The sequence below is a fragment of the Mustela nigripes genome, chromosome 14, assembly GCF_022355385.1.
Source record: "Mustela nigripes isolate SB6536 chromosome 14, MUSNIG.SB6536, whole genome shotgun sequence".
NCBI lineage: Eukaryota > Metazoa > Chordata > Mammalia > Carnivora > Mustelidae > Mustela > Mustela nigripes.
Genome location: NC_081570.1, coordinates 98644441 through 98657203, shown reverse-complemented (window position 1 = coordinate 98657203; position 12763 = coordinate 98644441). Strand labels below are relative to the sequence as shown.

The 12763-nt window shown below is 38.7% G+C and overlaps 1 protein-coding gene across 2 annotated transcripts in view; it reads left to right on the top strand.

The window, feature by feature from the left end:
* The window catches only part of TSPAN2 (tetraspanin 2), a 62558-nt gene extending 56140 nt beyond the window's left edge, over positions 1–6418 (top strand). The window contains exons 7-8 of one of the 2 annotated variants that reach the window (XM_059375830.1): positions 1227–1310; positions 3897–6418. In XM_059375830.1, the coding sequence (XP_059231813.1) occupies positions 1227–1310; positions 3897–3962 (150 nt within the window). In that variant the 3' untranslated portion in view covers positions 3963–6418. The remainder of the gene's footprint in view (positions 1–1226; positions 1311–3896) is intronic. The other variant, XM_059375831.1, reaches the window with a different exon arrangement.
* Positions 6419–12763: the final 6345 nt, after the last annotated feature.

Genomic DNA, 12763 nt, shown 5'->3' with positions numbered 1-12763 from the left:
TTAACTTTCAACAGAGAAGGGTACTTCTTTGACTTTATGAGAGAGCAGGAAGTAAGCAGCAGAGCTCCCTTGTTGACTTTGCATGCTCTCTGCCTTCAACACTGCCTGGCCCTGAATGGAGCATGTACATTTATAGGTGAAGGAGAAGAAGCCTGGAGGATTTACTGTAGGTTTACTCCCATTTTTTCCAGTGAGAGAGCTGATATCTAGTATAGTGGCTCTCAAACTTTTATTAGAATGTATTATAATGTATTATTTTTTGTGGTCTATATCCTTTTCTAAGCTGTGAGCTCCCTAAGGGCAGAAGAAATCATGTATCTCCATACCTACTATATCATTCCAGTGACTGACTGATGCAATGTAGATGCTCAAGGACAGTTTGTTGAATGAATGAATGAATGAATGAATGAATGAATGAATGCAGTATGATAGAAGACATAAGAATAGTGGTAAGGGTTTCATATAGCTTATGTGAGTGTTAAAGGGAGTTGACCAGTGACAAGTAAAAGGACCTGGGCAGCCTAAAGACAAAATTGCATACCTCTGTGCTTAAGAGGATTCCAAATAGAAACTGGAGAAACTAATAATTACAAATGGTCTCCTCTGTTCTTTGTCCAATAACCCCTTTTCTTTGAACCTGCCCTGCACACGTCTCTATGGGGCAAATGAAATGATAGAGATCCATGCAGCCCAGCCATCATAGAAAAGAGTGGTCCTCTAACTGCTAACATTCAGTTTTCCTTTGTTTAATTTGAACCTGTACAGACTTTTAAGCCTCTTACTAAGTAATACCTACCTTGCATAGTAAATTGGACCAAGTATGTAAAAAGTCTTTTAAGTTATTAATGACAACACAAAAGCAAGGGACTACTATTTGAGGGATATTTTACTTATTTTTATATGCTGAAAGCAAGAAGATGCCCCAAATTTTTAAATGCTTCAGGTCCTAGAATAGCTTCCTCCAGCCAGGTTTTAGGTTCTGAAGCAGTCGTTGGCCTAAATAGGAACATTCCACCAAAAGGAGAGGATTATATTTTTTCCCCAATACACACTTTCGCTTTAAGGTTATCAGAATGGTGCTATCTAAGAGAAGTGGTTTAAATGTGAGCAGAAGCTGACACGGATTAACTTTAACAGAATGCTATAGAGAAGGAGAGGGTTGCATCAGAGTGATAATTCACAGATACCATCATTTGTTATTCCTGACTTTTTTTTTTCCAAAACAGAATTGCATTGATGAAATTGAGGCCATAATCAGTGTTAAGCTCCAGCTCATCGGAATTGTTGGTATTGGGATTGCAGGTCTCACGGTGAGAAAGTTCCAGAACTTACCTTTTTTGCTTTCTAAGAAGCCTTTGCATCTTATTTGTCTTCAAGTGTGTTACGGCAGTATCTTAGGAGAGATTTCTCATAAAAGACAGATGGTTGTTGACAAGACATCTTCTAAGAACAAAGCATTTGATTATCAATACTCAGTTCTCTCAAATATACCAATTTTTTTTTTAAGATTTTATTTATTTGACAGGAAGAGAGGCAGGCAGAGAGAGAGAGGAGGAAGCAGGCTCCACATGGAGCAGAGAGCCCGATGTGGGGCTCGATCCCAGGACACTGGGATCATGACCCAAGCTGAAGGCAGTGACTTTAACCCACTGAGCCACCCAGGTGCCCCTCAAATATACCAATTTTAACTTGAACCTAATTATGACCTTGAGTTTATCATTGCAATAACTTCCCACATTAAGACCAGCAAGCTTAAACTAGACAAGTGATTTCCAATTCTGGGTCTCTTCTTACTGTTAGAAATTTAAAATAACCCACCAGGTAAATCTCTTTCACCTAGGATTTGCAGAAGTAGTGTAGTGTAGTGAATAATAGTGCAAGCTCTGGCACCCTGGTTTGGGTTCACCTCCTAGCTCCACTACTTACAAGCCCTGGGATCATGGGAAAGTTTTTTAGTTTCTCTATTCCTCAATTACCTCATTTGGAAAATGAGGATTTTAATGTACCAACCTCCTAAGATTGTTGTGAGGATGAAATGGGATAATACATGTAAAGTACTTGTAGGCACTAACTCATATGAAGTGTCTGGAAGATAGCACTCAACAAATGCTAGCTCTGGACATAATCTGAGCCCTCCCAAACCCAGAACCCAGACAAAAGGAATAACATGCAGAAGTGGGAAGCATAGTGCATCCGGGCACCTGCAAATGGCTCTGGGCCTCCAAAGTACACAAGCGTGCAAGAACTGGTAGGGGCCCACAGGACATCACAGGAGCGGCAAGAGAGGACAGTGAGTAGGGTGTGAGAGTCCGCAGAACTGTGGTCTTTGTGTGCCCATTTGAGGGATTGGGCTCTATCCTTAAAGTAGAAGGAAACCACCAAGGGATAGAAGGACCTGTGTTGCCATGTGGAGGTAAGCTGGAGGGAAGCAGGATTTGAGTCAGACTAGTAAAGTGGTGATTTCCACCGTCCAGGGTTGAGTCATAATAGCTGATGCTAAGGTAGTCCTTACCCTCTAGTTCTGTATGTAGATGAATTCATGGCATCACCTAAGGCGGGGGTAAAGGGAATTGCAAGGAAAATCAAGGAATTGGCAGCTTTCCAGGACACACAAGCACTTTCCCTCTCTTCTGTATTTAGAGTGCGGCCGGATGGGGCCGCAGGTGAAATACTATACTGAGGGCCTCCCAGCCCAGGGACATCTCTCAGGCCCCTCCTCACCTGCTCTGGGGCTAGCCTGCTCACTGTTCTGTGGCTTCCTGAGAACAATTTTGAGGCAGAAGATTTGAAAATGGGCTGCATAATAGAGGTACCAAAGAGACACCCCTAACAATTCCATCATCTCAAAGAGTGAGCATCGTAGAGACAGTCACCCGTACTCATGACAGTGGAAGAACAGTGCTAAGAAAGTTCTTTTCTGAGGGGATCCCTTTAGGGTACAACCGGGGCAAAGCAAGTGTTGTATCCAACCTGACAACCACACTAGCGGGAAAGGCCCTCTATTGGTCATCTTGAATCCGCACCCCCAGATCTGATCCTTTTGTAACTCCTTTCTTCTTAAGGTAAGAGTTGCAATCAGTGAGCCAGAAGTCGTGAAGTGTCTCCTCTGCCATACACTGCTACTGAGTTCTGGCAGCCAGGAGCTTAGAGCCCTGCTCCAGGCTGCTTTTACTTAAGCCTAATTTCTCCCTTCCATATAGCAGATAGTACATGGCTTTTTAAATTGAACATGTATAGATTCTAGTCTGATGAAGGATGGATGAAAGAGAAAATCCTAGGGTAATGGTACAGATTTCTTTAAACAAACATTGACAGTAGTTTATAAACATTGCACCCGCTGATAACATTCTATAGGGTCTAGGAAATTGTTGGGGAAATGATTGAGAACAAGAAAGATCTTTTGACATCCTTCTATTCAAACTATACCAATGGCTACTGGATTTGCCAAGTATTTGGCTTTTCAAAGAATTATCCAAGAGGCAGAAGACATCAGTAATACCATAGTTCTAACACCTTAGTTTATGCTTTGGGCAAACTATTGAGTTAAATAGTGAAGCATCATTTGTACCTTAAAATGGAGCAGGAAAAATGAAAAGATGCTCTACTTTGTAATATGTGTTGCATATTACACTGTTGCATATTGACTGTTGCAAAAGTTTAGAGCTTTTCCAACAACAGGAAACGCTTTAGACCTAAGTGTAAACAACTAAGAGTTAACATGCTAATATGGAAGCCTTTAGCCAGCAATGATAATTAAGTAGTATATATAAAAATGTCACTTACAGTCAGTAATTTTGGGCTTTAATTATTAGACACCCATGCAGTTTGCTTTTCTTTTTTAAAAAATCAGTTTCTATTGTTTGAAAGTCATTAACAAGTGGTTCCTTCTGTTTCAGATCTTTGGCATGATATTCAGCATGGTGCTTTGCTGTGCAATACGAACCTCACGAGATGTGATATGAAGCTACTTCTACATGAAAATTGCAATCTAGAGCTTCCATAGAAATGTCACCGGAAGTGTCTCCTGACTCATTTTTAATATTCAAAGGACATTAGGATCTAAAATAATATGCTGTTAATTGTACATTTGCACATGTATGTATGTTTGGCTCATTACTCATTTACTCCTTGAGTGAATGCTGTGTGTGTTGACTGAGATTCATGTGTGATCTGTGTGCTTCTGGTGTATGCATTGTACATAATGAAATCTGTTTTGCTGGAAATTCCTGGTTCTTACTATATCAGAGGAATGATCTATTTGACTCTGAGAAAAAGATCATCAAATTTTGATAAACTTTAAAAACTTGGCTATTTAGAAGAAATGATAATGGATCATTTTCCCAGATTCTAGCCATAGAAAGTTAGATACAGAGAATTCAGGATTTCTGGTTAACGGAAGCAATAAGCTACAGGACTTGAGAGATCATGGTGTAGGATGCACTGACTACATCTGAGTTAGGTGTAAGGGTTTCCTGGGATTTTTTTATATACATACTCTCCAGAACACAGTAAACCACAGTTTTAGAACTAAACATGTCTGTGAGACTAAATACAGCATGGAAAATCTAATTTGAATAAGTCATACTTTCCTAGTATTTAAAAACAAAAAAACTCCCTCTGGAAAGAGTGGTCACACAGACAATCATGTGCCCTATAAAAGTGAGTGTTTTTAGTACTTAAAAAAAAAACTTTTAGTAACTTTTTAAGGATATTTTTTGTTCTTATATAAATACATTTAAATATTACTTTATAACTTTCTTTTTCTGACTCTGCTCTGAAGTACAGCAGCCCTCACCTGAGCAAGAGGGCTTTTATCTCAAACTTTTCCATGTTTCTTCAAATATGCAGACAGAAAGACTAAAGCAAGAGCTCTGGCAGTTGCAAATAGTGGGAAAGAGCATTTTTACTGGCACTGTATCTCTGAAATACCTCATAACTTGAGTTTACATATTTTCCTAATTTTTTTGTATTTTTCTTATTCACCTAGAGAACTCTTTTTCATGGATTTTGACCTATAGTTTTTACCACTTAAGCTAAAACAAAATCCTTCCTAATTCAGATATTATATCAGAAGCATCCCTGGCCAAAGAAAGAAAGGCATCTACTAGTTGTGTGCACACAACAGAAACAAGCTAAGAAAACTAAAATAAAACCCACAGAACAGAAATATGGTTTTTTCTGTGTAAATCTCCTTATAAAAATAAAATTTTCATATTCTTTATGGTCTTGATGCTTCAACTGAGGTAGGTAAACCCAAGTTTAGAATCTAAACTGGTATCTTTGTCAATTTTTAACAACATAGTACATTTATTAGATCATAGAGAGTTTTTTAAATTACATTTTAAAAGGCCACACAAAAGTGAAAGTACTGGGGATTTTGGAAACCCACTTAAGCTCATCCTCCTGTGAGAACACAGTCTTTGGGTATGCACTAAAGGAAAGTGTGCACCCCAAGAAACTTCTACAAAATGTTTTGCTGAAAAGACCTAACCACTACAAATAGTCTCATTTGCATAGAGAACCACACTTCTGCTGCTGCTTACTTGCTACTGCTACTAACGTTGGAGAAAGCTTTTCTGGGAAAAAAGATTGGAAGCAAGCTAAAAATTTAATTGTACATGGCTACTTTACTGTGTCTATAGCTGAAGAAAAGATTATTTTAAGAAAATCACTTCATGAAATAGATGTTTATACTCCAGTAGGTGAGAAATACAAACTTTTAAGTGAAGAACAAATAGTCCACCTCTCTTCATGGCGTATGCATTGTACATAATGAAATCTGTTTTGCTGGAAAATGCTCTTTCCCACTATTTGCTTCTACCTGAAGACAGGCCCAAGTGCATAGGCTTCTTCCACTTCAGAATTGTCTCTAATTTCAAAATAAATAAATAAATAAATAAATATTTAAGGATAAATAAATAAATAAAAGTTTCATTCTATACCTGATTTAACAACCTTAAGAAGAGTACAATACTTAAAAGAGGGGGAGTAGAGATCTGTTCCATCTATGGTTAATGTGTTCCTTTTAGGAGTAATTTTTCCAAAATCTGTGCTATGAGTAAAGCTAAAGAATTCCACCTCCGAGTGAGGGCAGATTTTTATATACCGTAAATCTATAAGTATCTTGAATTCCTATATATCTTGAATCTATATGTGTCTTGAATTTATAACTCTTGAATATATACATAAATAAGTTAATATATGTATGCATGAATGTGTATACAGACATACATACATGTATACATATATGGGTACATATATATACATATTCATATATATAAATTTTTGGTTATAGCTATTTATCTGAACTGATTTGAGATCAGACCCAAGCTTAAGCATCTGGTACCAAGGCACTGAATTAAAATTTCTTGATGAGCTATTTTAAGTTATTTTAAATTAAATTTTCTATGTACTGGAATTCTTGTTTGATTTCTCTTAAAATTCTATTGTATCTTTATACTCATCTTTACACAACTTATCTAAATGTCCAACTACCAAACAATATAGCTTAAAAAAAAAAAAGGAAAGAATAGTAACCCTTCTGTAGTGTGACTATGAGGAGCTAGATATAAAAGTAACATCCTAAGGAATTTTGTGCAAGTAGTTAGATTTCAATTAACATTTTCTCTTCCAGATTATACATCTTTTCCCCGGAATATCTCCTTTGTTGTCCAGGGTTCAATCGGTAAAGCCATACACTGCTACAGGGACCAGTGTAATCCTACACACAGTCATCCAGGAAAGTTGCTCTCCTTTCCCTGTGTGCCCCATTCATAGGTTTACTTGAAGAGAAGAGGCTTGTGGGAAGAGGACAGTGAAGGAGATAGCATATCTTCCCTTCTGAAATGACTATCAAAGATTAAAAGGAAGAGACACCCTTGGGCATTCAAGAACTTGCCTGGTTCATTACTATGTTGACATCCCCTTTGACCACCAGCCCCCTGATTTCAGCAACCATATCTTACACATCCCTATGAGAGAGCATTCTGGGCCCTGAAGCCATCAATTAACTATATCATCTTATTTTGAACTCATCAAAATCAAATTTCTATTAAGGTATATTTTGAGGGGCACAAAGATTTCTACTTTCAACATGATTATTTTTTCCTATAAAATGTATCTAAGTTATTATGTGTACGTGTTCATTGAAAGGTAAAAAGACTAACTAATGCAAAATGTTATTAATCATTTTGTTGGTGTCCTCACTGTCAACAAAAGTTAAATACATCTCAGGTAACCACTTTTCCAATGGCTGTCTCCTGAGGATATGGAAAGCATAAAGTTTAGAAGTAATATGTCCTGAATGTTGCAAAGCAAAATTTATGCTGATTTCATAAAATTTTTAGTTAATGTGCCAGAAACCCATCTGAAGCTTTGGGATTTGTTTTGTTTTGTTTTGTTTTGTTTTCTTGCATAATTTACTGATGATTTTACTTATATTAAATAGAAGAAATTTACCAAATAACCAACTTTGAGGTAAGCAAACCTGGCAACTAATGAATATTACCTAAATTGTTATAATTATTACACTGACGAAAATTTCTGTTAATTATAAATCAAATATGCATCATCTTGCACAACTGAAGATACTTCTGCATGATGCCAAATACCTATTTGAAAATATTAATTTGTAGAATTAATGAATAGCTTTTGATGTATTTCCCAATTCTATTTTAATTCAAAGATTTGATATCAATAGCCAGAGCCAGAGTCCCTATATTTTCCTCTGGACCAGCTCTGCCTTGTAAGATGCAACCCACTCTAATATTAGAATTTGTTTTACTTTGTTTGAGGATTACTATTTTATACATTTGACAAAACTCTTTAGAAGATAGTGATATGCTAAGATGAACAAGAGAAGTCTGCCTTCAAGGAATTTAGAGTAAGGGGAAAAAACAGGCAAATATAATTCCCATGAGGTAAGTGCTATGATATTCATTAACCAAAAGTAGACCCTCTCTACCTTGGAGAGGATGGTCAGGGGAGAGCGATTTTCTGAATTTTGGGGTCTCTAAACGGAGTCCTGAAGAACTCATACAAATTATCCAAATAAAAAGTAACAGCAGTAGAGAAGAAAAGCAGATCACTTGGGAAACAACATCAAGAAGACCCTGAAAGAGACAGCATGGAAGAATTCCAAGAGAGCATGTCAAGAACTGGGAAGATGAAGGGTCATTAAACTGATCCAAGGAGTCTTATATTTGTACAGCTACCACGGCAAAAATTTTAAACAATGAGCTACAAAATCAAATTTGCACCTTTCAAAAATCACTTAGTATGAACAATGATTGGAGGGCAAAGGCCAGAGGATTTCATGAGGATTTCTAACTTACATACTGGGATTCCTACCAAGAAGTAGATAGATGCGATGCCTGGGTGGTCAGTGGGTTAAGCTTCTGCCTTCGGCTTAGGTCATGATCCCAGGGTCCTGGGATCAAGTACCGCATCAGGCTCCTTGCTCGGCGGGGAGACTGCTTGTCTCTCCACGTCTGCCTGCCTCTCTGCCTGCTTGTGTGCTCTTTCTCTCTTTCTAACAAATAAATAAATAAAATCTAAAAAAAAAAAAAAAAAAAAGTAGATAGGTATAGGGGCAATGCAGGGAAAGAGGAACCTGGAATCATTCCCAGGTTTCCTGACAGCTAAGGGATGGTGGGGCTCAGGAGAAAAAGCAGACTGCAGTTGGAAGGAAGTTGAAGCCAGTTGGAGAGGACTATAGGACATCCAAGAGGATACATAATCAGGCACTAGATACACACACTGAAGTTCAGGAAAGGAGTCTGAGCTAGAATTCTAGTCTAGGAATCTGCAACATAAAAGTAGTAGTGCCCATATTTGAACAATATGGATAGCCTTTCATGTTGAAGACCTCAGTGAGAAAGTTTCAAAAACTAGAATCCTCTACTCCAGTAAAGTTTAAATCCCCAAAAAGTTCTTTACTCCCCATCCATTCCTCCATCTCAGGCTGGAGGGTCTCCATCAGCTACCTGCATTTTTTCAATAGGTGCCATCTAAACCATCTTTTGTTGAAATGGGTAGTTTCTCATATGTTCTACATTTAAGTGTCCAAAGTGTCAACAGGATAGATTATATAGATAGATACATACATGATAATGTAATATTATCACAGCCCTAGCCCTTCTTTCACAAAATGTGCAAACTTCACTCTTAAACAGCACAAAGCAAAATTACACTTCCAGAAGAAGTATAGTTCAGAACTACATTACAGTTGACTGCTAGACCATAGCATGGATTTCTACTCATCACAGAGAAGGGTAGCAAGAAAAGGCTCGAAAAGAGAAAATGTTGACATCGGCCTCATTAGGACTGATTACAAATGCCATAGATGTATTATGTTGTGAATCCAGATATATGACCTCCACTGGGCCCTCTAGGGTAGCTCAGAGGTCAGAGAAGATCAGAACCCATATATTGGACTATTAGTAAGTCATCGTTAACCTTACCAGAAACATTTTCAAAGGAAGATAGGAGTGGAAGTCAAATCACAGTGGGTTGAGAAGAGAATGAGAAGTGAGGAAATAAAATGATCAGTATAGGAGGCTTGCTGTAGTCTGAAGTTTTTTCTCCCTAAAATTCATGTGTTGAAATCCAAATGCCCAATATAATGGTATTAGGAGGTAAGATCTTTTGGAGTTTCCTAAGTCATGAGAGTGGGGGCTCCACTCTCATGGGATTAATGTTCTTATAAAAGACCCTACAGAGATCTCTTGGCCCTTCCACCAAGTGAGGACACAGCTGAGAAGGACCAGTTATGAATGAGAAAAAAAATCTCTCACTAGAATAAGACCATGCTGAGCACCATGACCCTGAACTTCCCAACCTCCAAAATAGGTTTCTGTTGTCTATAAGCTACCCAGTCTGTGGTATTTTGTTATAACAGCCCAAACAGATTAAGATGGAATTTTTACACACACACACACACACACACACACACGAATAAGAATTCAAAGAAAGAAGAGCTAATAAACAGAAGTTTGTGCGGGCTCACAAGAAGATCCTAGGTCTTCTAAGATCCTAAGATTATTTAGTTGTTTTTGCTTTTTCTTTCTTATTCAGGAAGAGATTGAAGAATGATTCTTGCTGAGGAGATCTTGCTGAGCAGAAAAAGTCCATAAATAGGAAGCAAGAGAAAAGAGAAAACAGCGAAGTCCTGGAGGAAATGTGGGATGGGATCTTTTGAAACTAATGGGAAATATGCCAAATCAGTCAGTACTCTTCAGTTGCTAGTGTCAGAAACCCAACTCCCACTAGCTTAAGCAGTTCTGATTAAAAGTTACAATTTCATTTAGAATTGAAGCCAGCTTCCGATTAGACTCAAATGATATCATTAGGTCTCTCTCTCCTTCACTCTGTCCTCTGTGTTGGCTTTATTCCCAGACTGGCTGTTTCCAGGAGATGCCAAAGATGGCCAGAAGTGGCTCTAGGCTCACAGCTTACAAATCCCAACAGGGTTTTGTCCTCTTTGCCCAACAGTTACAATAAAAGTCCTGAGACTGACTCCGACTAGAAGAGATCAGTTCACATGCTCATCCCTCAATCAGTCAGGGTTGGTTGAGTCTAAATATCATGTCTACCTCCATCATCTGAATTGAAAATGATTGGGATGGTAGAGGGTGGGGGCACTTAGAGAAAGGACAGGCAGGAATCCTGGCTAGGAGGTAAAAATTGAGGTGGGAACAGACATGGACACCCCAGTGGAACACACTACACTTGTGTAGTGTGGGACCACAAGTGGTCCCAATGAGAGTCAACACCTACTCAATCATCAACATCACACCTTTCCAGGAGGAGCAGCCCTCACCCCCAGACCCAGATGCTGAAGAAGCAAACATGAACCTGCCCACACCCAGCAGGTACTCCATGCCCTGTGGCTGTGCTGCACCCTACAACCTGCCACTCCACCTGCTGGCCTACTCCACCCCCGCTGTCATCACTGTGTCTCTGAATGAGGAAGTGCACTCCCAGGAGACAATGACCTTAAGTATCATAACTCGCACCCTGGGAATTTCATCTGTCAGGAAAGACACCTCCAGAAAGACTTTTGACCTTGCAGGACAGGCCCGTAATTATCAGGAATTGCTAACCACCTTTGTGCTGCCAAACTCCAGGTAACAGACTCTTGGATTCACATGATGCATCTGAAGAAAGTACCACAGCCTGACTGCACACCATCTGGTGACCTGAAAGTAAATATTTACTGGAATTGAAGTAGACACATCTGATGAGACAGCTTTTCCAAGATGTCTGGACAGGCCTATATATCTTTTTCTTACACTTTTTTTTTCTCTGCTTTTTCTGTGGAAAGACTCCTTTTCTGCGTTTCCCAAGGCCTTGCAAAAGAGAAGAACCCGGTCTATTGATTATGGCCTTTCAGAAATCATTTCATTATTCACTTCAAATTCATATTAATTCTCACTTGCTTTTTCTGAAGGGTTAGAATTTTCAGAGTTCACAAAAATTTTCTTTTATCTAAACTATTAACTGACTTTGGATTTTTATCCAGACTTATGGTTTCTGAATTTGCAACCTTACAGGTTGTGTTATCAATAACACATTTGGCTTCAAACAATTCTTTTGAGATAGTGTTTTAAAACATCTTTGAAGTTCTGCTATTTTTCAAAAAGTTCAACTACTGATTCATGCTTATATCTGCACTCTGTCTTCCCAAATGCACTCAGTTAATTCTTCCAGGGCGCTCTTGCAGTACTCCTGCAGTACTAGTCCGCTTTCATGGTCGCTTTAAGCAGAGACTTCTAGGAGGCATGCATGACTTCAGGTTTGCCTTCACGGGGAGAACAACTCTACTCATCACTGGAATAAATGCCAATAAATATTTCAGTTGGTTATTTTCAGATCTAGAGTCCTGGTTTAAAACCATCATACAATTTGGAATTGCTATTTCTTTTGCATATAACTATGTTAAGTTTTGTATTTTCTTTACCATCAAACTTATTTTAAAAGCTACTTATCCAATAAAGTGATGTTACCTTCTGGGTTACTTCCAACACTTAAAACCTTGAAAAAAAATAGTGTTGTTTTTTTTTTTAAAAAAAGATTTGCTTACTTGAGAGAGAGAGAGAGGGAGCGAGCACATGGGGTGGGGGAATCTCAAGCAGACTGCCCACCGAGCACAGAGCCTTGCACAGGGCTCAATCTCACAACCCTGAGATCATGAGCTGACCAAAAATCAAGAGTCAGGATACCTAACTGACTGAGCTACACAGGTGCCCTGAAAAGATAGACTTTAGATGAGAAGTACCTGAGAGTTTCTCCCTGCTAATCTTCCTTGCTGCTCAGATATGACCAGAAGTGGTTTCTAACTGTTATGCACATTCCCTCCAACATAGGACATGACAACCAGGAAAAGTCCTTCCTGGTACCAAGAGACAAAACCATAAAATAGAAAGAACTTGACTTTTTTTTTTTTAAGATTTTTTTTATTTATTTGACAGAGAGAAATCACAAGTAGTCAGAAAGGCAGGCAGAGAGAGAGAAAGGGAAGCAGGCTCCCCGCTGAGCAGAAAGCCCGATGCAGGACTCGATCCCAGGACCCTGAGATCATGACCTGAGCCGAAGGCAGCGGCTTAACCCACTGAGCCACCCAGGCGCCCCAGAACTTGACTTTTGATCAGTGATGCTTTCAAAGAAATATCTTGATCAAAATGTGAAAATTAATAAAAGGAAATCTTGTTCAGAGGGGGAACTCTCATGCCCCAACATTGTTTGACAATTTCAGGTTCCATGA